General features: G+C 55.2%; 1 protein-coding gene and 2 pseudogenes across 1 annotated transcript; 2 read left to right on the top strand and 1 right to left on the bottom strand.

The window, feature by feature from the left end:
• Positions 1 to 265: 265 nt before the first annotated feature.
• On the top strand, positions 266 to 17,057 carry LOC131570243 (zinc finger protein 850-like; annotated as a pseudogene).
• Positions 3,955 to 8,587, bottom strand: LOC131570168 (zinc finger protein 572-like; annotated as a pseudogene).
• Positions 17,058 to 17,622: 565 nt separating the features above from the next.
• Positions 17,623 to 25,081, top strand: LOC131570203 (zinc finger protein 776-like). Its single transcript, XM_058822546.1, has 4 exons — positions 17,623 to 17,695; positions 18,020 to 18,180; positions 21,573 to 21,629; positions 24,899 to 25,081. Exons 1-4 carry the CDS (start codon positions 17,623 to 17,625, stop codon positions 25,079 to 25,081), a joined length of 474 nt encoding a protein of 157 aa, XP_058678529.1.
• The last annotated feature ends 204 nt before the right edge of the window (positions 25,082 to 25,285 follow it).

The raw sequence follows: 25,285 nt of genomic DNA, 5'->3' as shown, positions 1-25,285 counted from the left end.
AAAAATCTCCTGGGAGATTTTTCTGTGGCAGAATCTTGACATTTTGAAGTTTTTGGGGAGTAGATCTTTTTGTTTTTATTGGGTTTTGGGCTAAATCTTGGCTGTTTGTAGTTTTTTGGGCTGAATTTTCTATTTTAGAGTGGGTTTCAGCTGAATCTTGGTGTTTGGAGGCCTGTGTCTTAGTCTTTTAGGGACTTTTTTAGAGACAAGATGCCCAGTGACTTCTAGAGATGGACTTGGGCAGGAGGAATCTCCAATCCAGCACACTCACATCTTGTTTTTTCTGCCAAAACCAGGACTTATCATTCCCTAACTTTGGCCAGATGGAGGAGGAGACTGCGAGGAAGAGGAAGATGCTCTGGGACCCCCAGGCAGGTGAGGAGGAAATCATTGCCCCTTTCCCTCTCTCTTTTGCCTCGTCTCCCAGCCCAGCATTGCCCTTGGCTGCAGGACAACCCCAGCTGTCCTGCTGGGTATGAATTTGGGGGGATGTCCTTCCCCTTCCCTCTGGCACAGAGGCAGATCTCCTTCCTCTCCGTCTTCCTTCTCCCTTCTCCTTTTTCCCCCCTCCCTTTTCTTCTGTTTTTTCCTTCCTCTCCTTGTTCCTTCTTCTTTCTTCTTTTCCTTGTTCCTTCTCTTTTCTGTCTTTCCTTCCTCCTTTTTCTTTGTGCTGCTTCCTCTTACTTCCTTTTCCTCATTTCTTCCTCTCCTTTCTCCTTCTTCCCCTTTTTTGTTCCCTCTTCTCCTTCCTCCTCCTTTTTCATTCCTCCCCTCCTTCCTTCTTCTGCCTTCCTCACTTCCTTCCTCTCCCTGTTCTGCTCTTTCTTCCTTCCTGTCTCTCCTTGATCCCTTCTCTCCTTGTTCCTTTGCCTCACTCATTCCTTCTTCCTTCCTCTCCTTCTTCCCTCCTCCCCCAGGGAATGACCTGCACACAGAGGCCAGGGAAGACAAATCCCCATGTCGGAGCCTCGTGGAAGCGGCTGCTTTAAGCAACTCCACAGCACAGGAAGTCAGCAAGGAGGAAAAGCCCCGGAGATCCCCCACGAGGTGCAGCTTCAAACCCAGCCCAGGGAGCTCTGAGGAGGAAAGACCCACCCTGAGCCGGGAAGGCAGCCAGAGCTTCAGCCAGAGCTCAGAGCTGGTGATCCATGAGCAGCTTCCTGACAGGGAGAAGCCCTACAAGTGCTTGGAGTGTGGGAAGAGCTTCAGCTGGAGCTCCCACCTGATCCGGCACCAGAGGATCCACACTGGGGAACGGCCCTACACATGTGGGGAGTGTGGGAAGAGCTTCAGCCAGAGCTCTGACCTGGTGGTCCACCAGCGCCTTCACACAGGGGAGCGCCCCTACAAGTGCTTGGAATGTGGAAAGAACTTCAGCAAGAGGTCCAGCCTCACATACCACCAGCGCTTCCACACTGGGGAGCGGCCACACGTTTGCTTGGAGTGTGGGAAGGGCTTTATCCAGAGCTCCCACCTCATCAGCCACCGCCGGCTGCACACCGGGGAACGGCCCTATAACTGCTTGGAGTGTGGGAAGAGCTTCAACCGCAGCTTCAGCCTCGTCATCCACCAACGCGTCCACACTGGGGAGCGGCCCCACGAGTGCCACGAGTGTGGGAAGAGGTTTCAGAGCAGCTCCGATCTCCTCCTGCATCAGCGGATGCACGCAGGGGAGAGGCCCTTCCGCTGCTCGGACTGCAGGAAGGGTTTCATCCGTAGCTCTGACCTGGTCAAGCACTGGCGCGTCCACACTGGGGAACGGCCCTACACGTGTGGGGAATGTGGGAAGGGCTTCACCCAGAGCTCTGCTTTGGCCTCACACCAGCGGACCCACTGGTAAGAGAAGCCCTACGAGCGCTCCAGCTGCGGGAAGAGCATTGGAGGATCCGTGCTGGGCAGAGCATGGGGTGACCCATGTTCCTGGTGATCCACATGGGAAGGCATCTGGCTTGTGGTCTCCACATCCTTCGGGTTCCCCTTAGGCACCTGGATGAGCAGAGGGGTAAGAACATCCACTGGGACACAGACTGATGGTGGAAATTCATTGGGAAGAGTGGATTTGTTGACTTTAGACCCCAAAAAATCTTATCTGCTCCATCCAATAATTTCTTCCTCTGGTATCAAGCAACACTGGATGATCTTTAGGGTCATTTCCAACCTAAATAATTCCACAATTCTAATTCTCTCTGGCCCATGGGTGTCTTGCACAGCCAAATGGCGATGGACTGGGGCAAAAAACAAAATTTTGAACACAATGGGGTAGAGACCCCTCTTAAAAGGCTCTTCCACCCACCCAAGCCAACTCCATGGACACTCACATGATGCTGACATGTAAATCTTTTTATTTTGGCCTTGATTTTCTTTTGATTCATGTTTATCCCTTAAAAACATCCAAGGCTGGGGTAAAAAAAATGAATAAAACTTCTAAACTGCCAACATTTACTGAAATTTTGGGGTTCTAGGCGATATTTGGAGAAACGTGGGAGAGTTTTCTCCATTGTTTTGCAGTCCAAATCCAAGAGGGATCAAATCTGTTACATCAAAATTGCTCAGTTCTGCTGAAAATGGCTAAATCCCAACCTAAAATAGCTCAGTCCCACCCCTTAAGGGCATGATTCCACCTCAAAATGTCTCAATTCCACCCCAAAAATCATGTGATCCCACAGCACCCTCAATACCTCCAGGAGGGGTGTGATGGGGCTTGGGAGAGGTGGGATGTGAATTGGGAGGGTGGGAATGGGGTTTGGGGTGGAGTGGGATGGGATGGAGGAAATAGGGCTTGGAAAGGGGATCTTCATATCTGGGAGGGGCAGGATTGGGATTGGGATTGGTGGGATGCAGGTTAGGGGCTGGAATGAATTTTGGGAGGGCTAGGAAGGGATCTGGAATAAGATAGCAAAAGATAGGGGGTGTTAAGGATGGGGGGACCATGTCCCCAAGGGTGTTTCAGGGTATCCCCCAAATCTGTGGAGGTTTTGGGGTATCTGCCATTCCTGAAGAGATTTTGAGATATTCCCCATTCCTGAGAGGTTTTTTTGGGCACCCCCCTTCCTGAGCGAGTTTTTGGGGTACCCAGAATCCTGGGGGTGGTGGGAGAGGGGGGAGACGTGGCTCTGGCGCTTGGAAAAGGGGCTCCACAGCTCCTCCACTTGGAACAGGGAGCCCATTTTGGGAGGACCATGTTGCATTTTGCTGGTTTTGAAGTATTATGAACGGCTTTTGGGAATATACTGCTTATTTTCAGGTGTTGAGGTGACTCCCCGCTATTCTTGGGGGCTGCGGTGATGCCCCCTCATTATGGGAGGATGAGGTGATCCTATTTTGGAGAGGATCTTGCTGTTTTCTGCCGATTTTCAGGGTTATAAATGGCTTGTGGAGGCACCTTGCCCTCATTTTGGGAGGTTGGGGTGACCCCGTGGTTCCTCCAGTGGCCGAGGGGTTATAACCAGCTTGTGGGGTCCCCTTATTGCAGGGCTCCCCCTGGAGCAGAGCGCGTTCCCCTCGCTGCAGCCCCGGCCCTGCGGCAGCGCTCAGCCCACGGTGATCCCCCGTGCGGGGCCCCGCTCGGCCCCAGCGCTGCCCGCCTGCAAACCCCCTCAGCCCCAGCGCAGCCCGCATGCAAACCCCCTCAGCCCCAGCGCTGCCCGCCTGCAAACCCCCTCAGCCCCAGCGCTGCCCACCCGCATCCCCCTCAGCCCCCCTTAGCCCCAGCGCTGCCCGCCCACAGCCCCCTCAGCCCCAGCGCTGCCCACCTGCAAACCGCCGCAGCCCCAGCGCTGCCCACCCGCATCCCCCTCAGCCCCCCTTAGCCCCAGCGCTGCCCGCCCGCAGCCCCCTCAGCCCCAGCGCTGCCCGCCTGCAAACCCCCTCAGCCCCAGCTCTGCCCACCCGCATCCCCCTCAGCCCCCTCAGCCCCAGCGCTGCCCGCCCGCAGCCCCCTCAGCCCTAGCTCCTTCAGCCCCAGCGCTGCCCGCCTGCAGCCCCCTCAGCCCCCCTCAGCCCCGGCGCTGCCCACCCGCAGCCCCCTCGGCCCCAGCGCCCCCCGACAGGGGAATTTGGGGTGGGGGGAGGTGGGGGCGCCCAGGCCGGGCCCGTCCGCGCCGTCCCCTCAGGGCCCGGGCATGGCCGGTGCTCAGCGTGGGTCCGGGCCTGGTGCGCCCGGGGCCGCTTTGGGACCCCCCCCCCCCACTGCACAGGCGGCTGCGCTTGAGGCTGGCGGCACCACCCGGCACTGGGGATCGGACAGCTGGGGACAGCCAGAGCCCTGCTGGGGACAGCTGGGGACAGCCAGAGCCCTGCTGGGGACAGCCGGGGCCCTGCTGGGGACAGCCGGGGCCCTACTGGGGACAGCTGGGGCCTTGCTGGGGACACTGGTGGCACTGGGAGCACCCCCGGCTGTGGGCCCGGAGCGCTCGGGGAAAGGGGATGGGGATGGAAGGGTGTGACGGTGTTCACAGGGGTCTTATGTTGAGGGAAGAGACGAGGATCTGACTCCATGTTTCAGAGGGCTTGACTTACTATTTTATGATATATATTACATTGAAACTATATTAAAAGAATAGAAGAAAAGATTTCATCAGAAGGCTAGCTAAGAATAGAAAAAGAAAGAATGATAACAAAGGCCTGTGGCTTGGACTCTCTGTCCGAGCCAGCTGACTGTGATTTGCCATCAATTAGAAACAAGTAACATGGGCCAATCACAGATCCACCTGTTAATTCCACAGCAGCAGATAACCATTGTTAACATTTTGTTCCTGAGGCGTCTCAGCTTCTCAGGAGGAAAAATCCTAAGGAAAGGATTTTTCATAAAAGATGTCTGCAACAGAAGGGTGCGAAGCAGGGAGGGGGAGGATGGGAAGCAGTGAGGACAGGACGGGAAAAGGGTGGGGTAGGACCTCCCCACACCCAGAGCGGGGTATGGTGGGCTGGGGATCTGAGGGCGATGGGAAAGAGGTGGAAAGTTTGGTCTGGGACCCGTAAACGGAGTGGGAGGGATGTGGAATCCACGGAAGTCAGTGAAAGGGGCACATCAAACCCCCAAGTTTAGTGGAGGTAGGAGGCAGCCCCAAACCAAGTGGGGACAGGGTGGGGGGGTGGGAACACCCTGAAGCTAAGCTGCAGGAGGAGCAGTGGATTGAAGGGACGATGGGAAATGAATGGGAGAATGAGGAAAATTGGGGGTGGGACAGTGGGCAGGGACATCCCGTGGGAGTCCGGTACCCGGATGTTCTGCCTGAATGGGGTCAAACAACTCCAACAATGCCCTGTTTGCAAACATGCCAGCAGTAAATGAAGAAGAAGGTTTCTGCTGTTTTTTGCATTAAATGACAGTGAGATAAGATACAGGAGATCTGTTAAAATACTGGGACAAAGGAACAACCAAGTGATACGTTATCCAAAGCTGCTGAGACTGACAGTGCAGGCCTTCAGGCTGTAACAGCCCCATCCCACATTTTAACTGCAGTCTCCTGACGTATCCAGTTCGCAGGGGGAGAGGGATGTGGAGATTCTTCTGTGGAATAAGGATACCCCTCAAGGACTGGAGCTCCCAGGGCTGTGTGGGGCAGGGAATGCCAGCGCCTGTTAGGAGCTGGGGATTGTGCACGGGGTGGGGCTGGATAACAAGAAAATGTCACGGAAACAGCAACTCAAGTCTTTAACTCTGTAATTTCACTATTAGAAAGCAGATTTATTTCAGTGCTAGGTGTGTGCAGGTATGACTCCCGTATCACACACACTCAGCTACCTCTCACATTTGTTTGTATTGATATAACTAATATATATTAATACATTTCCCAAACTCATACATATATGCTAAACATTCCCCTTAAATTCTTTTACATATTTAAATCACTTATTGGAACTCATTTACATTAGAGTTGGGGGTCATTTAAGGGTCTCTGGTGGTCACTTGGGGAACATCCCAGTCCTCAAATTATGCCTGTTCATCACAGGCCTCAAAAAACCAGCTGCTTCTTGAATGCATCCCAGCTCTGCATATGCATGGCTCATCAGGTCTCTGGACAATGTGGGTCACTGTGGACCATCCAGTGCGTGTCCTCCAGTGGGGGAAGAAGTTGGACCAATAACCAAAGCTCTTCCCCCCTCCTCCCCCTGGGGCACTCACAAGGGCTTCCTTTGCTGATGGGCGCAGTGTGAGGTCAAGGCAGAGCTGCAGAAGCTCCTGCCATACTCCCAGCACTCACAGGGTTTCACCCAGCTCTGAGTGTCTTGGTGGCTGATGAGATTGGAGCTATAGTTGAAGCGCTTCCTACAGCTGGTACAGCAGAAGGGCCTCTGCTCTGTGTGCATCCCCTGATGAGATCTGAGCCATTCTGAAACCGCTTCCCACACTAGGGACACCTGTAAGGCTGCTCCCCAGCATGGATCTTCTGGTGGCAGATCAGGTAGTGGGGGATGCTACGGCTCTTCCTGTAAGAGCCTAAATGAGGGATGTGGGACTCCAGGCAGTCTCCAAAATGCAGATTATTGTATCCGAGAGGTTACAGCAGCCCAGGGTCATGGGTGACAGAGCTGTGCCTACAGCTGTCAGCCCAAGCTGCAGGCAGGCCTGGAGACCTTTTGGTTTTGGTTGCATTGCCTTTTGTACTTTTCTTTGCTGAGCATCTTAATACAGTAGAACCAATCTATACCTTAACTATTACCCATAGCCTATCATAACTACTATAATTACCATATTCATGTTACTGTTCACCAATCACTAAAAGTTAGTACATTACAGTTTAAGCTAGAAGTTATTTTTCAGTTTTCTTGCAGTGGAAAATTCTGAGACCTTTTTCTACTTGCAACTTTGCTGCCTTGTTTGCCTGTGCTATCTTTCTGCTTGGTAAAAACATCTTCTTGTTTGAGGTGGGTTTATCCTTTGCTTGAAGCCATAAAAACCCCTTCTAACTAACACACCCTTTGCCTTCTTGGTTATCCAGTAAGACTGGCTCAGCAATTTTCTTTTATATCCAAACTTGCTTCCATCTCTATCCCTTCATCTGACTCTATATTTAAAAATCTTTCTGCCAAGCATATATATCTGTGAGACTTTCTTGTCAAACTTTCGTCCTTCCCAACATTCCTGACACTTGTAGGGCCATTCCCCAGTGTGCAGGCACTGCTGGGTGATGAGGCTGGAGACATCAGTGAAACTCTTCCCACATTCCTCACACTGGGTGGTTCTCCTGTGTGGATCCTCTGGTAGCAAATCAGGCAAGAGCTCCAGCTAAAGCCCTTCCTGCATTCCCCGCAGCTGTAGGGCTGCTCCCAAGTGCTCGGATGTTGGTGGGTGATAAGGCTGGAACTCCAGCTGAAGCTCTTCCCACATTCCAAGCACTTGTATGGTTTCTCCCCTGTGTGCAGCTGCTGGTGGGTGATGAGCTCAGAGTTTCAACTCAAGCTCTTCCTGTAGTCATGGCATTTGATTTGTAGGGCTTCCCTTACTGGTGGGTCTGTTGGTGTCTCATCAAGGCAAAGCTCTGGCTGAATCTTTTCCTACATTCAGGACACTTGTAGGGCCTCTCCCTGGTGTGTGCCTCCTGATGCCTGATGAGATGTGAGCTATTCCAAAACCTCTTGCCATAGTCAGGATACTCATAAGGTCTCTCCTCCATGTGTGTCTGTTGATGTCTGATGAGAATTGAGCTGCTCAAAACCTCTTCCCACACTCAGGACACTCATAAGGCTTCTCCCCGCTGTGGAAGTGCCAGTGGATGACCAGGTGGGACTGTGGACAAAGCTCTTTCCGCAGTCAGGGCACTTGAAGGGCCATTCCACCGCGAGCAGGCTCTGGTGGGTGAGGAGCTTGCCTGGAGGAGAGTCTCCCCATATTAGCCATTATTGTAGGGACGTTCCCCAGTGTGCAGCTGCTGGTGGGAGGCCAAGATGGAGACATCATTGAAGCTCTTCCCACATTCCCCACATGTGTAGGGCCGTTCGCAGCATGGATGGGTGGATGAGGTGGGAGCTCCAGCTGCAGCTCTTCCCACACTCCAAGCACTTGTAGGGCTTCTCTCTATCATGAAGCTGCTGCTGGACCCACAGCTCTGAGCTCTGGCCGAAGCTCTGGCACCTTCCCAGCACAGGCAGGGTCTTTCCTCCTTAGAGCTCCTGGGCTGGGTTTGCATGCAGCCCCTCCTCATGTGGGATCTCCAGGATTTTCCTCCCTGTTGGAGGAAAAGCTGCTCAAAATGGCCTCTTCCAGAAGGTTCTGCTGTGGGGAGGAGGGAGGGAGGCTGCGGGTGGGAAGGGGTAATGGTGGAAAAGAGGGAGAAGCGTTGGAATAACGGGGCGTGGAACCCCATTCTGAGGTAGATGTGAGGTCGGTCACCCCTAAACCGTGGTGAGAGGTAGCTGGAGTTTGGAGGGACGTCAGGAAAGGGTGGGAGATGGGGGATAAGGGGAGGTGGGCAGCGGGAAAGAGGTTCCTATGGGGATCCCCGGCTGTCCTCCATCACTTGCGCCTCGGAGCTGCTCCTCCGGGCTCGGCAGGAGGGAGGCGGATCCCCACTGGGGAGGGGAGTCCCCAGGCTCCCGGTCAATCCCTGTGGAGGTGTTTGGAGGGTTGGGGGGGTCACCCCATTCCGTAGCCGGTGCTGTCGTGGGGTTAGGGTCAGCTTAGGGCGGCCGTGGCGCAGAGCGGGGGAGGAAGAGGAGGAGCAGGAGCAAGACCAGGAGGAGCAAGAAGTAAGAGGGGGGATGAAAACGGAGGAGGAGGAGGAAGCTCGGGGGTCCCCCGCTCACTGTACCGCCCCCGGGAGCATCGTCTCCTTCCCCGCAGTGTTCTGCAGGTGAGCTCGCCCTGAACATCCCGGGGCAGCCCCTGCAGGTGGGATTTTCTGGGGGTGTCCGCGGCATCCCCTGCAGGTGGGATTTTCTGGGGTGTCCGGGGCAGCCCCTGCAGGTGGGATTTTCTGGGGTGTCCGGGGGAGTGCGGGGTCCCGCAGCCGTGCGGCGATCGCACAGAGCCGGCCGTGGGGGACACCGCGGTTTGGGAGAGCCGAGGGGGGAACCCCGGCACCCTGAAATGGGGCACGGAGGAGGCAGCACCGCCGGCAGCCTGGGGCGGAGAGGGGAGAGCAGAGCGGGCAGCCCGGAGACGGGTGTGAGGGAAAATCACACACCCTGAAGAGCCAGTGCTCACAAAGGAGACAGGGGAGCCCTGCAACCTTATCCGAACAAAGGGAGAGAGTCCGCTCGGGCACACCCCTGTGGGCACTCTCCTCATAAAAGGAGGATGCAGCCTGCTTTTATCCTAAACTTTTGGCCGCGTACTGCCGTCTTTGTTTCCCCGTTCCCTGAGGTACAGCCTTCCCGAAACACCTACTGCAGATTCCCCTAAAGCTCAGAAGTTCAAACTGTCTGGGTTCTGCAACAAAGTCATACAGCTGGATGTTCATGAGGGCCTCTGCATGGATTCTTTCAGAATCTGATTGGTTATTTCAGACCTAGTCTTTTGTGAAGACATTAAGACCCATTTCTCTTATCGGGGGTCCCTGGGATCCCCAGACATGCCTAAGAAGAGAGTTAGGGAAGAAAGGACCCCTGGGACACCTCAAACATCTCTAAACAGCACCCAAGCAGAGGGGAAGCCCAGAACCCACGGGAGCCCCAGCAGCCCAGTGAAGGGGCACCTCCAGAGCCCCAGAAAGAGACAACTAGGAAGGGAGAACTGCTGTGAGGGTTTTTGACACTGAGTGTTCATGTTTCTGAGGCATTTAGATATACAAGATGACCATACAGATATACATGAGATGGACTGGGGTAGGAGAACCCCAATCCAACGAGCTCATACCTTGATTTCTTTCAGCCAAAACAGAATTTGTCATTCCCAAGCCTTGGCTGGATCGGGAAGACTGTGGGGAAGATACTCCAGGACAGCCAGGCAGGGCAGGAGGAATCACTGCCCCTTTCCCCTCTCTGCTGCTCCATCTCCCAGCCCAGCACCGCTGCAGGACAGCCTCACTGCCAACGCCATCCTGCCAGGGATGGACTGGGGGGATCTCCTTCCCCTTCCCTCTGGCATGGAGGCAAATCTCCTTTCTCACCTTCTTCCTTCTTCTCTCTCCTTGTCCTTTTCCTTCCTACTGCTTGTTCCTTCCTCCCCCAGGCACGGGGCTGTGGACGGAGACCAGAGAGAACAGATCCCCATGGCAGTACCTTAAGAAAAAGGCCATTTTTAGTGGCTCCACAGCACACGAGGCCAACAGGGAGGAAAAGCCATGGAGATCCCCCACAAGGAGGGCCTGCAAACCCAGCCCGTGGTGCTCTGAGGAGGAAAGACCCACCCTGTGTTGGGAAGGCAGCTGACCTGGTGGTTGATCAGATGCTTCACGATGGGGACAAATCCTACAAGGGCTTATTGGAATGTGGGAAGAGCTTCAGCAATAGCTCCAACCTCCTCATCCACCACTGGGTGCACGTGGCCCTATGAGTGTGAGGAATGTGGGAAGAGCTTCACTCAGAGCTCCAGCCTGGGCTGCCCCCAGAAGATCCACACAGGGAACAGCCCTGGAAGTGTTTGGAATGTGGGAAGAGCTTTATCCAGAGCTTCAGCCTGATGTGCCAACAGAAGATCCACACGAGGAATGGCCCTACCCCCCGTACTCAGAATGCAGAAAGAGATTCGGCCTCCTCTTCCATCTGATCTACCAGCAGTGTCCACGCTAGGGATCGGCCCTACATACGCTTGGAATGCAGGGAGAGCTTCAGGTGAGGCACCTGCCTGGACTGCCACCAGAGCACCCACACTGGGGAACAGCCCTACATGTGCAGGGAGTGTGGAAAGAGCTTTAGTGACTGCTCCAACCTGATCTGCCACCCGAACATCCACACCAGCAGGAGGCTCTGTGAGTGTCCCCAGGGTGGGAGGAGCTGCTGCAGCTCTGCCTTGACCCAACACCAAGAGTCCCACAGGTAAGGGAAGCCCTGTGAGTGCCCTGCCTGCAGGGAGAGCTTTGTGCACTGCTCCAAGCTCACCCATTAGAGAACCCACATTGTGTTATCTACGGTGACCACGCTGGGACTTGAACCAGCCTGGTGAGTCAAGCTGGTCACACACATGGTAATCCAGCACTGGCAGAGACCAAGATTTTGGAGACAATTTTGTGGGAACCCCTCCAAAAAAAGCTCTTTCACCCACCCAACCCAACCCAATCCGACCCAACCCAAACCCACGGATACTCAAACGATGCTGACATGTAAATTCTTTAATTTTGACCTTGATTTTCTTGTGATCTATCCTTTAAAAAACACCCAAAATTGGGTAAAAATAAGGAACCTTGTCAGAGATGTGTAAAACCCCACCATTTTACAGGGACTGGGGGGGGGAATTTCTAGTCTGGGGGATATTCAGGAGGATTTGGGATTTTTGAGGGAATTTGGAGGAGTTTCCTCCATTACTTTGCACCCCAAAAGGTGAGGGGTTCTATCCATCACCTCAAAACCACTCAATGCCACTGAAAGTTTCTCCATCCCAGCCAAAAATAGCTTGATCCCAGCTCAAAATGACTCAATACCACCCCAAAAGTATTCAATCCCACAGCGCTCCAAACCCTGGAGGGGAACGAAGGGGTGGGATGTGAATCCAGAGGGGTGGGATATGGACTGGGGCAGATGGGATAGGGATTGGGAGGGGTGGGAGGGGATTTGGGAGAAGTGGCATGTGAATTGGGAGGGGTGGGATGGGGATTAGGAGGGGTTGGATGGGGTCTGAAATGAGACAGCTGAAGGCTGGCAATGATGAGGCCCAGGGGTCCCCGTTCCTGAAGGGATTGCAGGGTATCCCCCAGTTCTGCAGGGCTGTGGCCGATGCCTCACCAGTTGCCAGGCAGACCCACAGTGCCCAACAGTCCCCACGTGAACCCCAGGTGAACCCCCCTCACCTTCAGCGCCCCCCAGGAGGGGAATTTGAGGAGGGGGAAGATGGAGGGCATCCAGCCTGGGCCCCCACACTGCCCTGGCAGTGCAGCTGAGCGGCCGAGAGCCCAGCGCTGCCCCAGCTCCATCCCTGCCCCAGCTCCATCCCTGCCCCTGCCGTGGGATGCTGTGGGTTTGGGGGCAAGAGGGAGCCGGCAGTGGGTGCTGGGCCTGGGGCAGGAGGAGAAGGGATGGAGAAGGAGGGATAGAGGAGGAGAAGATTGCCTGGCTAAAGCACACCAAGAAAAAGGAAACAAAAATCCAAAATCAATCAATCCAAAGTGAAATAAACCCAAAACCATTCATGTAGCTCAGGAGGTTCTGGGGAAGGAAGGGGTGAGGGGAAAAAACCAGAAGAGGGTAAGGATGAAAAGGAATATGGAAGACCCCACTGTTGAGTCACAAGGGTCAGAGTTGACACCTGTGCAGAACTGAGCCTGGATTTCAACAGTTTAGGCTTAAAGGCCCAATAGCACTTAACTGAACAGCACTTAACTGAAACTTAATCACTAACTTCACACAGAATTTATTACACCACAACAGGAACATCCCCACAGGCCCGAATCTTCCCACAGGAGCAGGGCAGAGCCTTGAGGAGGAGCAGGGGCTCAGCCCAGCACCATTCGGGGGTGCCCGGGGGCAGCAGACAGGAGAGTTCCCAGCTCACAGAGGCCCCAGAGCTCCAAGGGGGCAACGTGGAGCCGGTGCTCAGAGACAGAGACACACTCCAGAGCTGCAAGTGGCAATAGTAGAGAGAGCTTTATTGTTTGAACCCAGCTTCATACAGGGGGTTTGAAAATGGCCCAGTCTAAACCGCTCATTGGTCTGATCTTAACACCTCTCAGTTCTCTGACCAGTGAGATGTCTGCAGCTTGGGGTGCAGGTGTGACTGGGTGAAATTGCCCAATAAAGCCAGCTTGTACTGTAACTCACTCACTCAGGGCTGCTGTTTATAGGGCCCAAGGGATGGGCTTTATTCACAGACATTGTCCATCCTGGCCCAAGCTCAGGCTGGTGACTTTCTGGGAAAGGTTGAGAACTAAAATATTATCCCATTTGGGATGTTACTCAGGCAAAAAAAAAAGGTTTCCAAGGCTGTTGGAGCTCGTTGGACATCACCAGTCCCCGGAACAGACAATGTTGGTGATAAACTCAAGAGGAGCTGAGCCCAGGGGCTGCTTGTCAAGGCCAAGGCCTAAACAAGTGTTTCTCAGATCACAGTGTTGCCTGATAGGAGGGGGGGCTGGGGAGAGATTTTCCCAAGTGTGTCCACTGATGTTTCATGAGATCTGAGATGCTCGGAACCCTTTTCCCACATTCCTCACACTCGTAAGTCTATTCCCCGTGTGCCAGTGCTGGTGGGTGATGAATGCAGATGGAAGAAGAGAATTTCCAGAGCTCGGAGCTGGGTGAGACATAGACAAGAATCAGCATGGGATGATGCAGAGCTGTGTGTGCAGCTCGGAGTGCCCGAGCTGCTCCTGCCCAGCTCCGCTCTGGAATGCCGTTCTGGAAGTGGCACTTGGCCTGTCCCGTCCTCTGGCACCCCGCTCTGTGGGCAGGGACACGGGTCATGGTGTGCCCCGCCACAGCCGGCTGGGGGCTCAGGAGGCCGTGCCGGAGCCCCCTTTCCCATTCCCGGCTGCTGGGTGCGGGGAACCCCCAGAGCCCCCCAGGGAGGATCCGCTTCCCCCAGAGCCGCAGGGAGCCCCTCAGGATTACGGAAGGGAGCTGTGAAGGGACCCCCTTTGGGAACCCCTTCCCGCTGTGCCACCTCCCTTCATCTTCCCTGTCCGCTCCGTCCCCATCGTACCCCGAATCCCAGCTCTCCCCATCTCGGCTCGGGCTGACCCACCTCCTGTACCACCTTCTCCCTTCTTACCGTGTCCCGACCCCGCCCCGCAGCCGATGGCAGCGCAAGGGAAGAGGAAGAGGAGGAGGAGGAGCCGGAAAAGGAAGAGAAGCTGAAAGACGACGAGGAGGAGGGGGTGTACATTTTTGTTCTTGCCTCGAGTTGATGTAGCAGGGCCAGGAGGTCAGCTGCTGTAGCTGTCTGATCTGCAGAGGAGAAGAAGAACAAGCAGCAGAAAGCGGGAGAGGAAGAGGAGGAGGAAATTCGCGTGCCCACCGCGCCGTGTGCCCGCAGCCCTCCCGGCCCGCGGAGCGCCTGCCCCGCCGCGCCCTGCAGGTGTCCGGGGAGGGAGGGAGGGGAGCGGGCCCGCATATCTGGGGCGCCCCCGTTTTGTTCGGGGCGATCCCGGCCGTGCCTATCGGCAGGGCCCAGGGCAGCATGCGGGGTCTCGCACCCAGCTGGAGATCGCCCGGCCGGGGCAGGGGACGCCGGTTCTGGCTGTCCCTGCCGTGGGACACCGGAGAGGGCGATGCGTGTTTGGAATAGCCCCGGGAGAGCAGAAAGGAGGAAGCACAGAGTTAACGGGGAGGGCAGGATTCCGTCGACCCTGAATCGGGTGACTGGGAGGGGGGACGTCCCCGGCATCGGGGAGTGGGGCGAGGCTGAAGAGTGGGAGCCCTGGGACCCCCAGCAGCCGAAACAGAGACTCGGAGGAGAAGGGACCCCTAGGGCGGCTAAAACTTCCAGCAACCCTAAGCAGGACCCAGGAGAGGGAAGACCTCCAGGACCCCGAAATGGAGAGACCAGAGACGGGGGAATCTTGGAGGACTCCTGTGCTGAATCTTAATATTTGGAGGGGGTTTTTCTTCTGCATCATGGTGTTTCAGATGTTTTCATGGACACAAGACACTTGGTGACTTCTAGAGATGGACTTGGGCAGGAGGAACCACCAGCACACTCACACATTGTTTTCCCCCAAAACCAGGATTCATCATTCCTAAGGGTTGGCTGAATGGAGGAGGAGGCTGCAAGGAAGAGGAAGATGCTCCAGGACAGCCAGGCAGGTGAGGAGGAAGTCACTTCCTGTTTCACCCTCATTTCTGTTCCATCTCCCAGCCCAGCATGGCCCCCAGCTGCAGGACAACTTCACTGCCAACACCATCCTGCCAGGGATGGATGGGGGGATCTCCTTCCCCTTCCCTCTGGCACGGAGGCAAATCCCATCCTCTCCTTGTCCTTCCTCCCCCAGGCACCGAGCTGAAGGTAGAGATCAAGGAGGAGAAATCCCCCTGGCAGAGCATTGCGGAAGAGGCTGTTTTGAGCACCTCCACAGCACAGGAAGCCAATGGGGAAGAGAAGCCCCAGAGATCCCGCACAAGGAGGGGCTGCAAGCCCAGCCCAGGGTGCTCCAAGGAGGAAAGAGACCCCCTGTGCCAGGAAGGTGGCCAGAGCTCAGAGCTGGTGAAGAAGCGTGACGTGGGGAAGAAGTCCCACAAATGCTTGGAGTGTGGGAAGAGCTTCAGCCGGAGCTTCCACCTCCTCCGGCACCAGATGATCCACACAGGGGAACGCCCCTATGAATGCTTGGAGTGTGGGAAGAGCTTTGGCCGGAGCTCCTGTCTGATCCGCCATCGGGTAATTCACACAGGGGAACGGCCCTACAACTGCAGGGAATGTGGGAAAAGCTTCAGTGACCGCTCCAACCTCCTCACCCACCAGCGCCTGCACTCCAGGGTACGGCCCTTTGAGTGTTGGGAGTGTGGGAAGAGCTTCAGCACCAGGTCTGACCTGATCCAGCATCAGAAGATCCACAGTGGACAACGGCTGTATGAGTGTCCTGAGTGTGCAAAGAGATTTCGGACCAGCTCCCATCTCCTCCTGCATCAGCGCATTCACACAGACGAGAGGCCCTTCCGCTGCCCCGACTGCGGGAAGGGCTTCAAACGCAACTCCCACCTCACCCTGCACCTGCGCACCCACACCAGGGAGAAGCCCTACGAGTGTCCTGAGTGTGGGAAGAGCTTCTCCAGCAGCTCTGGCTTGACCCGACACCAACAGTCCCACTTGTAAGGGAAGCCCTGCTGTGGAGGCCCAGGGGCCCCCCATTGCCCTGGAAGGGCAAAGGTGACGAGGGTCCAAGAGAGACTCCCTCGGAATACAGTGGTCTCACCCATAGGCATTTCCAGGCTCATGTTAATGCAACAGGCTTTATTGGTATCACCCAGTTCAACTGCCCTCTTTTCTTTGTAGGTACTGCCCCTAGAATGTTCTCCCCTCTCTTGTTCCCTGTGGTCCCGGTTTACTGTGGTGCTCTGCCCCTGGTTATCTCATTGGTTCCCAGTTTGCTGCCCCTCCTCTGTGCCACTTGTACTCAGTTCCCATTGGCCCTTGACCCTCGGATCTGCCTCTTTTCCCCCCCATATAAAACCGTCTCCTCAGCCGTCTGTCCTTGGACCCTCTTCATGGCAATAAACCAGATTTGGACCTCCACACAAAGACTGTTCGTTAGCAGTTTAAGCAAGCCTGCTCTGGGCTCTGGGAGTGCCAGTCGTTCACAGAGGCTCATTGTGGACTCCCCACAACACCCTGAGAATGCCCTGACTGTGAGAAGGTCTTCATCTGCTGCTCCAACTTCATCACACATCAGAGGACCAACATTGGATGATTCACAGTGACCCTCACTGGGCCGAGGCCTGCTGATCCATGTTCCAGGTGTACTGGGTATGTGTGGCCAGGTTTTGGAAGGAGGGGGCTACAGGGGTAGCTTTTATGAGAAGCTGTCAGGAATTTCCCCATGTCCAGCAAAGCCAGCACAGCTTCTGTACAGATCCACAACTCACCAACGCTAAGCCCATAGGAGATGGCAGCGACACCCCAGGGATAATGGATTCAAGAAGGAAAAAGTTCTTGTGCAGATGGAATCAGGTGCAGAGCAGAGTGGGAACATGTGAAAGGAACAGCTCTGCAGACTCCCAGGGCAGGGCAGAAGGAGGGGCAGGAGCTGCTCCAGGTACCGGAGCTGCCTGCAGCCCCTGGAGGAGCCTGTGCTGGAACGGGGGGATGCCCGGAAAGAAGGATGTGAGCCCGTGGGAAGCCCGTGCTGGAGCAGCCTCCATGCAGGGCCCTGTGGATCCCTGGGCAGAGGAGCCCACGCTGGAACAGCTTGGCTGGAAGGACCTGTGGGGACCCACGCTGGGACAGGGGAAGGACTCCCAGCCTCTGTCCCAGAGCAGCAGCAGGAGGAACAAGGTGCATTATCCTGCTCTGATTTGGTTGGTAATAAATTGAGGTCCTTTCCCCAGGGTGAGTCTGTTTTGCTTGTGACAGTGTTTGGGGAGCAATCCCTCCTGGTGCTTATCTCAATTCCTGGGCCTTTCCTTTTATTTTCTTTCCCCTGTCCATGTGCAGAGGGCAGGGACAAAGCAGTTCTGGTGGCACCTTGCACCCGGTCGGGGTCAGCCCGCCGGAGGGAGTTGGTAGAGGCCTCTGAGGGTCCCTGGACATCCCCCCTGGAGCAGGGTGTCCCCCCTTGCTGCAGCCCCGTCCCTCAGGCAGCGCCCAGCCCAGCAGAGCGCTCGGTGCTGGCAGTGTCCCGCAGACCCGCAGCGCTCAGCCGGGGCTCCAGCTGTGGCCCCCAGCCCCAGCGCTCCCTGCCAGGGAATTTGGGAAGGGAACACGTGGAGGGCGCCGGGGGGCCCCAAGCTGTCCCCACATGGAGGGGGCGGCTGAGACGGGGCCCGGCCCTGCCCGGGCACAGCTGATGCCCCCGCACTCCAAACCGCTCCGGACGGGCGCTCCCAGCGCAGCGCGGCTGCTTTGGGGCTGCTGCTCCCGGCCCGGCCCCGGCCATGGGGCGGCAGCTGGGGCCCTACTGGTGGTGCTGGGAGCCCCCCCGGGTGCGGGTTGAGCAGGGAGACAGGAGTAGGGGGGAACTGAAAGATGTTTGAGAGGACACGAAAGGGAAGGTGGGACAGTGGGAAAAGGGTTCCCAGTGTGGGACCTTTCGCGTCCCCCGTCATTGATCTCTGCAGCGATTCCCTGGCGCTCTGAGGGGGAGTGAGATCCACACCCAATCCCCCTGTCCATCCCTCAGGAGCAAATGGGGACTTCCCTCACACAGCAGCTGGTGCTGCAGCGGCAATGGGGCAGACTGGGGGCTGGAAAGGGGAGTCCAGAGGGCCCCCTGAGCTTCCAGCCTGATGTGGGGTGGTGGGGGTAGGGGGGTGCATCCCCTTGCCCGCACAGTGGTGTTCCTGTGGATGGGAAAAGGCCAGAGTCACTTCCTGAACGGCCCTGAGTGGGTGAGGTTCATGGACAAGAACATCTGTAACCTAAAGCAGCTCCAGCAGTTCAACAGCGATTTGGGCACTTTGAGGGGATACCCCATATGGGAACACCCAGGCCCAGTACTGGAACACCCAACTGGAATTACTGGAGAAGAGATGGGCTCAGGTACTCCAGTACAGGGACACATACTGTTGGCACACCCCAATCACCTGGCATGAGCAGCCCTATTTTTGAGGAAAACAACCCCAAATCTCCATAAAAATCCCCAAATCCTCCGGATTATCCCCCTAAATCCCAAATTCTCCTTTAAATCAAATTGAAATAGTTGGGGCTTGAAGATCTTTGTTTAATTCCTTTATTTTAGTCCAAATTTCATCTGTTTGTAAGAGATTAAAATTGCTCAAAAGAAAACGAAGGCCCAAACAGAAGGATTTGCGCGTTGGTGTCCTGTGAGTATCTCTGTAGCTGGCCTGTTTGGGTGGGAAGAGCCCTTTTTGCAGACTTTGATTTGAATAGTTAGGTGTTTGCACCAATCCATCACCACTTGTCTGTGGAAGATGCCTGTGGGCCATAAGGAATTAGAACAATTAAATTAAAAAGACCTCTTGGTTGCAAAAGACCTCAAAGATCATCCAGTTTTGCTTGATGCCTCCTGAAGAAATGAGTGGTGGCTGCTGGTGAGATTTTTTGGGGTCTAAAGTCAACAAGACTGCTCTGCCCAATGAATTTCCAATGTTGGTCTGCATTCTAATGGATGTTCCTTCCCCTGCATTCATCAGGGTGCCTGTGGGCAACAAGGAGGATGTGGACATCACTAGCCAGTTGTCTTCCCAATGTGGATCACTTGGAATGTGGGTAAACAGGTCTCTGCCCAATGTGGTTCAGCAGGAAAATTGGTCAACATATCTTTTTCCAGTGTAGACCACTGGGTCTCTGCCCAATGGGGGTCACCATGGATCATCCAATATTTGTCCTCTGATGGGTGATAAAGTTGGACAAAGCTCTTCCCGCAGTCAGGGCACTTGCAGGGCTTCCCTTACACGTGGGACCAGTGGTGTGAGGTCAAGGCATCGCTCTGGGTGATGAGGTGGGAGCTCCAGTTGAAGCTCTTCCCTCTTGGGACACTCACAGGGCCATTCCCCAGTGGGGACCTTCTGGTGGCTGGGGTGGTGAGAGCGGTCACTGAAGCTCTTCCCACATTCCAAACACCTGTAGAGCCATTTCCCTGCGTGGATCTTCTGGTGGAGGATGAGGGTGGAGCTCTGAGTGAAGCGCTTCCCACGTTCCTCACGCTCGGGGCCATTTCCCCGTGTGCACCCACTGGTGGATGAGGGTTTCTCTTTGGTGTGAATATGCTGCTGGACCCCCAGGTCAGAGCTCTGGCTGAAGTTCTGGCCGCCTTCCAAGCACAGGGAGGGTCTTTCCTCCTCTCAGCTCCCCGGGCTGGGTTTGCAGCCCCTCCTCGTGTGGGATCTCTGGGGCTTTTCCTCCCCAGTGGATTCCTGCGCCATGAAGCTGCTCAAAATGCGTCTTCCATGAGGTTCTGTGGCAAGGATTTGTTCTCCCTGGTCTCTGTCCACAGCTCAGTGCCCGGGGGAGGAAGGACAAAGAGAGGATGGTGTTTTCCTCCATGGCAGAGGGAAGGGGAAGGAGATCCCTCAATCCATCCCCAACAGAACAGCATCAGCAGAGGGGTTGTCCTGCAGCCCAGGGCAATTTTCAGCTAAAAGACAGAGCAGGGAAAAGGGGCAGTGACTTCCTCCTGACTTGCCTGGGTGTCCTGGGCCATCTTCCTCTATCGCAGTCAGGCTCACTGCAGCCCCGAGTCCAGTCCAGCTGGGGACAATGTGCCAAAACAGAGGGACGGGAACAATGGATTTGCCTGAAAAATAGAGGACTTTAAGAGCAAAATAACAAACACAGAAACCACAGGATCTGAGGGTTAAGATCCAGTGACAGAGCAGGGGTAACAATAACAATATATAGGGGTACTCTGAGGGCAGGGGTCCCATCAGCAACACTAACTCGGAGCATGACCTTACATGTGACAGGTCCTGAACCAACTGAGAACAAGAACATGACTTAATGCAGAATAGTTCCATTAACATACCATCAACATACTAACTCCCATGACCACACTCTTCTCACCATGACCTGACCAGATAGCTCTCTTTCAGTATCCTGTTTTCCATGGTCTAGGGTTGATGCCTCCTGTATATGCCACTGAGGCTAAACCACTATTCATCCTAGCTGGTTGCGTTCCTACATTCCTCTTCCTTGTAGCCTCCTCCTCCAAGGAGGCCAAGTTTTGGAATAAGAAATCCTTTTTTGGGAGGTTAAACAAGGTGTGAGCATGTTGGGTTGGAGGTTCCTCCTGCCCAAGTCTATCTCTAGAAGTCACTGGGCATCTTGTGCCCACAGAGATTTTCAAAACACCAAGATTCAGCCCAAAACCCATCTCTGATCTCTCCACTTTGAGGTTCTTGGGGCTCCCCCTGCCTGAGCTGCTGAAGGTCCCACGTGCATTAGGGGTTCCCTGTCTCAAGCCTGCTGGCAGTCCCAGGAATTGTCCCTCTTCAGACTCTCCCTTTTCCCAGCCTACGCTTCAGGGAGCTCTGTGCCCCCCTGTGCTGTTGGGCTCCCTCCTCTCCCGGCCCCCCATTCCGAGTTCCGGGGTACCCGGGGCTCTCCCCGATCCGTATTACCCCCACCTCCAGTCTGCCAGAGGTCCCACAGTTCCAGTGCTGCCCATTTCCATTTTCCCCTCCCCAGGGGTCCCAGGCTTTCCCACATTCGGCTCTCCCGGGGAGTCCCCAAACCAGCGTTCCACACCCCTGGCCAGCACCAGGCAGCAGCCACAGGATGCCCCCCAAAAACAACGCTCCTGGGGACTGCCCAAGATACCTGAGACAATCTCCCTGTCCCTGCTCACCTGAGGGATGTGAGGGGCCAGTCCTCCTGGGGCGGAGGGGCTGCAGTTGCAGTGAACGGTGAATGCATGAGATACCTCCTCTCCCCTCTCCTCTTCCTCCTCCTGCTTTCTCCTTCTCTATCCCTTTGGCTGTGGCCCAGGAGCTCTCAGGTCAGCGGGGGAGCTGGACATGATGGGAAAATGGGGGAAGAGGGGGGAAATATGGGAGGGATCCCCAAAAGGAGCAAGAGAGAGGGTAGGGCACCCCCAAACTGATCGGAGGGGAACTGGGGCTGTGGAGGGGGTACAAGAGGTGGTGGGTCAGTGCAAACATACTCTCATGGGGGTTCCTTCGTGTTCCTCATTGCTTAATCCCCAGAGCGGTTCTGGGGGTCTCTGAGGGGGTAGATCCACTCTGGGGGTTTCCCAGCCCTCCGTCCATTGGGGGGTTCCCCCCACTCAGCAGCCGGTGCTGCGGCGGGCACGTGGCAGAGTGGGTGTGAGAAAGGGGGCAGGGGTGGCCTCTTGAGCCCCCAACCTGCTGTGGGGCGCAGGGGCTTGCTGGGCATTGAGGTGCCACTGACCTTCCTCTGCCCACAGAGGGGTGTTCAGAGGGTGGGAAAGGCCAAGTGCCACTCCCTGAAGGACCCTGAGCAGGTGAGGTTCACGGGCAGGAGCACCTGCACCAAGGAGCAGCTCAGGCACTGTGGCAGGGACACCTCCCTCCGCCTTCGCTGCCTACCAGCACATGAGAATGGCCTTACAAGTGTGGGAAACGAGGAAAGAGGTTTTGGAGCAGCTCAGATTTCGTGAAGCATCAGTGGATACACTCAGGGAAGAGTCCGTCCACCCTTCCCCAAGCCAAAGCATGATCTGAGAAATGCGATTTAGGCCATGGCCTTGATGATCAAACCCTGGGCTCAGCTTCTTTGGCGCTTACCACAAGCACTATCTGCTCCAGGGACTGGTGCTCTCCAAAAAGCTCCTGCTTATTAACTAACAGCCTTGGAAACCTTTTTTTTTTTGCCTGAGTAACATCCCAAATGGGATCATATTTTAGTTCTCAACCTTTCCCAGAAAGTCACCAGCCTGAGCTTGGGCCAGGATGGACAATGTCTGTGAATAAAGCCCATCCCTTGGGCCCTATAAACAGCAGCCCTGAGTGAGTGAGTTACAGTACAAGCTGGCTTTATTGGGCAATTTCACCCAGTCACACCTGCACCCCAAGCTGCAGACATCTCACTGCTCAGAGAACTGAGAGGTGTTAAGATCAGACCAATGAGCGGTTTAGACTGGGCCATTTTCAAACCCCCTGTATGAAGCTGGGTTCAAACAATAAAGCTCTCTCTACTATTGCCACTTGCAGCTCTGGAGTGTGTCTCTGTCTCTGAGCACCGGCTCCACGTTGCCCCCTTGGAGCTCTGGGGCCTCTGTGAGCTGGGAACTCTCCTGTCTGCTGCCCCCGGGCACCCCCGAATGGTGCTGGGCTGAGCCCCTGCTCCTCCTCAAGGCTCTGCCCTGCTCCTGTGGGAAGATTTGGGCCTGTGGGGATGTTCCTGTTGTGGTGTAATAAATTCTGTGTGAAGTTAGTGATTAAGTTTCAGTTAAGTGCTGTTCAGTTAAGTGCTATTGGGCCTTTAAGCCTAAACTGTTGAAATCCAGGCTCAGTTCTGCACAGGTGTCAGCTCTGACCCTTGTTACTCAGCAGTGGAATCTTCCATATTCCCTTTTATCACTACCTTTTTCTATCCTTTTCTCTCCCCTGCTCCTCTGTCCCATCCTCTCCGCCCCCATCCAGTAAAATGGTTCTGGGTTTATTTCAGTTTGGATTGATTGATTTTTGCTGTTTCTCAGAGTGCTTTAAGCATTCAGTAAGTGTCAGAGTGAACCTTGCCAAGGAACTTTGTTGTAGGGTCATTTTCATATGAGGCCTGGTTTTGCTGATGGGTTTCCTGGCAATTCTTTAAGTGACCTTAAAACATTGGAGCCCAAGAGAACAGCTCTGCAAACATCCAAGGGCAGGAGCTGCTCCAGGCAGTGTTCGTATTGGTTGTGGGGGGAGGAGGAGAAAGGATGGAGAAGGAGCGAGAGAAAGAATGGACAAAGAAGGAGAAAAAAAGCGGGATTAAGAAGGAGGAAGAGGAGGAGTAGGGAGAGACAAGGAGGAGGAAGAGGGAAAAGGAGGTGGTCACTGTTTCTGCAGCCCAGCTTGCCGCTGGGGTTTCTCTCTCCCTGCGTTTCGCAGGTAACTGGAGAAGAGGAGCTCGGCCCAAATATCTTGGGGCGTCCCTGGGACTCTTTTTTGAGCAGAGTAGGATATTTTCAGCTTGCAGGACTTCAAGGCTGAGCTGTAAATGCTCCTTAGTGAGATACTGGGTGTCCCTGCAATGGGTGGTGCAGTGCAGGGTTCCCAGAGCCATGGGGAAGCATGGAGGGGTGCTGGCAAGGACAGCAGTATTGGAGACCTCGGGGAGAGCCAGGCTAGGGGGAAACACGGAATCCCCGGTGTGGGGAGAGGGGCCCAGCTGGTGCTGGGGGACCCCCAGAAGGTTGGAGGGGCAGGAGAAAGAGGGAGGAGCCCCAGGGCCCTGAAACCAGGATCCTAAGAGGGAGGACCCAAGGCAGTCTCGATAGGAGGAGAGAAAACCAACACAGGAGGGAAGCCAGGACCCCCAACAGCAGAGGGAAGGAGGATCCCTGGGACACAGTCAGGAGAAAAAGAGCCCCTGGGATGCCCCAAACCCTGGGCATTCATAAGCTGGATCTCAGAGAAGGGGAACCACCTGGACCCATCGTACCCCCAAGCAGCCCAGAGAAGGGGAGCCTCAAAAACCCCAAAGTGGGAAGACCATAGAGGGAAGACACCTGAAACTGCCAGGAGCACACACAGCCTGAAGACACTGGGGACCCTGTAGAGATCTAACTTTAAATGCATGCAGGACCCCCAGCATCCTGCATAGGGGAGACCCCCAGAACCCCAAAGTCAGGAGACCATGGAAATGTGTTTGTACCAGTGGGCACACTACAGCCTGGCAAAGGTCAAAGATCCCGAAAGATGTCACAGTGCACACGTGTAGCGCAGATGCTGAAAAGTGGCAAAGCTGAATAACCTCGCTCAGCTTCAGTCCTGTGCAGATCACAGAAGGCGAAGAACGAAGCAGCAGAGCAACGGGCTTTTGTGCCCACTGAAGGGAATTGCAAAAATCCAGCAGCTGCTCATTCACAAGCACAGTCAGCTGTGTGTGCTCTTGCTTCTTGAAAAACTCACTGGTGCCCTTCTTTTCTCACAGGAGGGGTTTTTGGTCTGGAGGTTTTGGAGGTTTGTGTTGACACAGAATCCCTGGTGAGTTCTGGAGATGGATTTGAGGGAAGTCCTTCCCCTCCCCTCTGGCACAGAGGCAAATCCCATCCTCTCCTTGTCCTTCCTCTCCTCAGGCACTGAGCTGCAGGCAGACACCAGGGTGGAGGAATCCCCCTGGTAGAACATTGTGGAAGAGGCCGTTTTGAGCGCCTCCACAGCGCAGGAGTCCAACGGGGAGGAAAAACCCCAGAGATATCCCATGAGGAAGGGCTCCAAATGCAGCCCAGGGTGCTCCAAGGAGGAAAAAACCACCCTGTGCCAGGAAGGCAGCTGGAGCTTCAGCCAGAACTCACACCTGGTGGTCTACAAGCAGCATCATATTGGTGAGAAGCACTACAGGTGCTTGGAATGTGGAAAAGAGCTTCAGCCAGAGATCCCATCTGATCTGCCACCAGAAGATCCACACGTGGGAACAGCCACACAAGTGCCTGAAATGTGGGAAGGACTTCAGTGATGACTCTAACCTCATCATCCACCGGAGCCTGCACACTGGAGAGCAGCCCTACAAGTGCAGGGAACGTAGGAAGAGCTTCAGCCAGAGTTCCAGCCTCCTCTCTCTCACCAGCTTGTCCAGACTGGGGATCGGCCCTACCAGTGCCCCAGCTGCAGAAAGAGATTCAGCTTCAGATCCCACCTGATCTACCACCAGAAGATCCACAGTGAGGAACAGCCCCACGAGTGTCCTGAGTATGGGAAGAGTTTCTCCTACAGCTCTACCTTGATTTCACCCCAATGGACCCATGAGTAGGGGAAGCCCTACAAGTGCCCTGACTACAGGAAGAGTTTTATCTCCTGCTCCAATTTTATCACCCACCAGAGGACCCATGTTGCATTATCCACAGTGACCCATATTGTGAAAAAACATGGTGATCCACATTCCTGGTGGTCCGTGTTGGGTGAAAACCTGGTGACCTATGTTCCACATGATCCACACTGGGAAGATGCCTGGCTG

Source organism: Ammospiza caudacuta, chromosome 33, assembly GCF_027887145.1.
Source record: "Ammospiza caudacuta isolate bAmmCau1 chromosome 33, bAmmCau1.pri, whole genome shotgun sequence".
NCBI lineage: Eukaryota > Metazoa > Chordata > Aves > Passeriformes > Passerellidae > Ammospiza > Ammospiza caudacuta.
This window is presented reverse-complemented; position numbering and strand designations above follow the sequence as displayed.

Bases quoted from the DNA above. Each gene is read 5' to 3' on its own strand.
- LOC131570203 (XM_058822546.1), top strand. From the start codon at position 17,623: ATGGGGCGGCAGCTGGGGCCCTACTGGTGGTGCTGGGAGCCCCCCCGG. The intron at 18,181-21,572 runs GTACTGGAACAC...CTCTGCCCACAG, and splicing joins TATGGGAACACCCAGGCCCA to AGGGGTGTTCAGAGGGTGGG. The intron at 21,630-24,898 runs GTGAGGTTCACG...CTCTCTCACCAG, and splicing joins CCCTGAAGGACCCTGAGCAG to CTTGTCCAGACTGGGGATCG.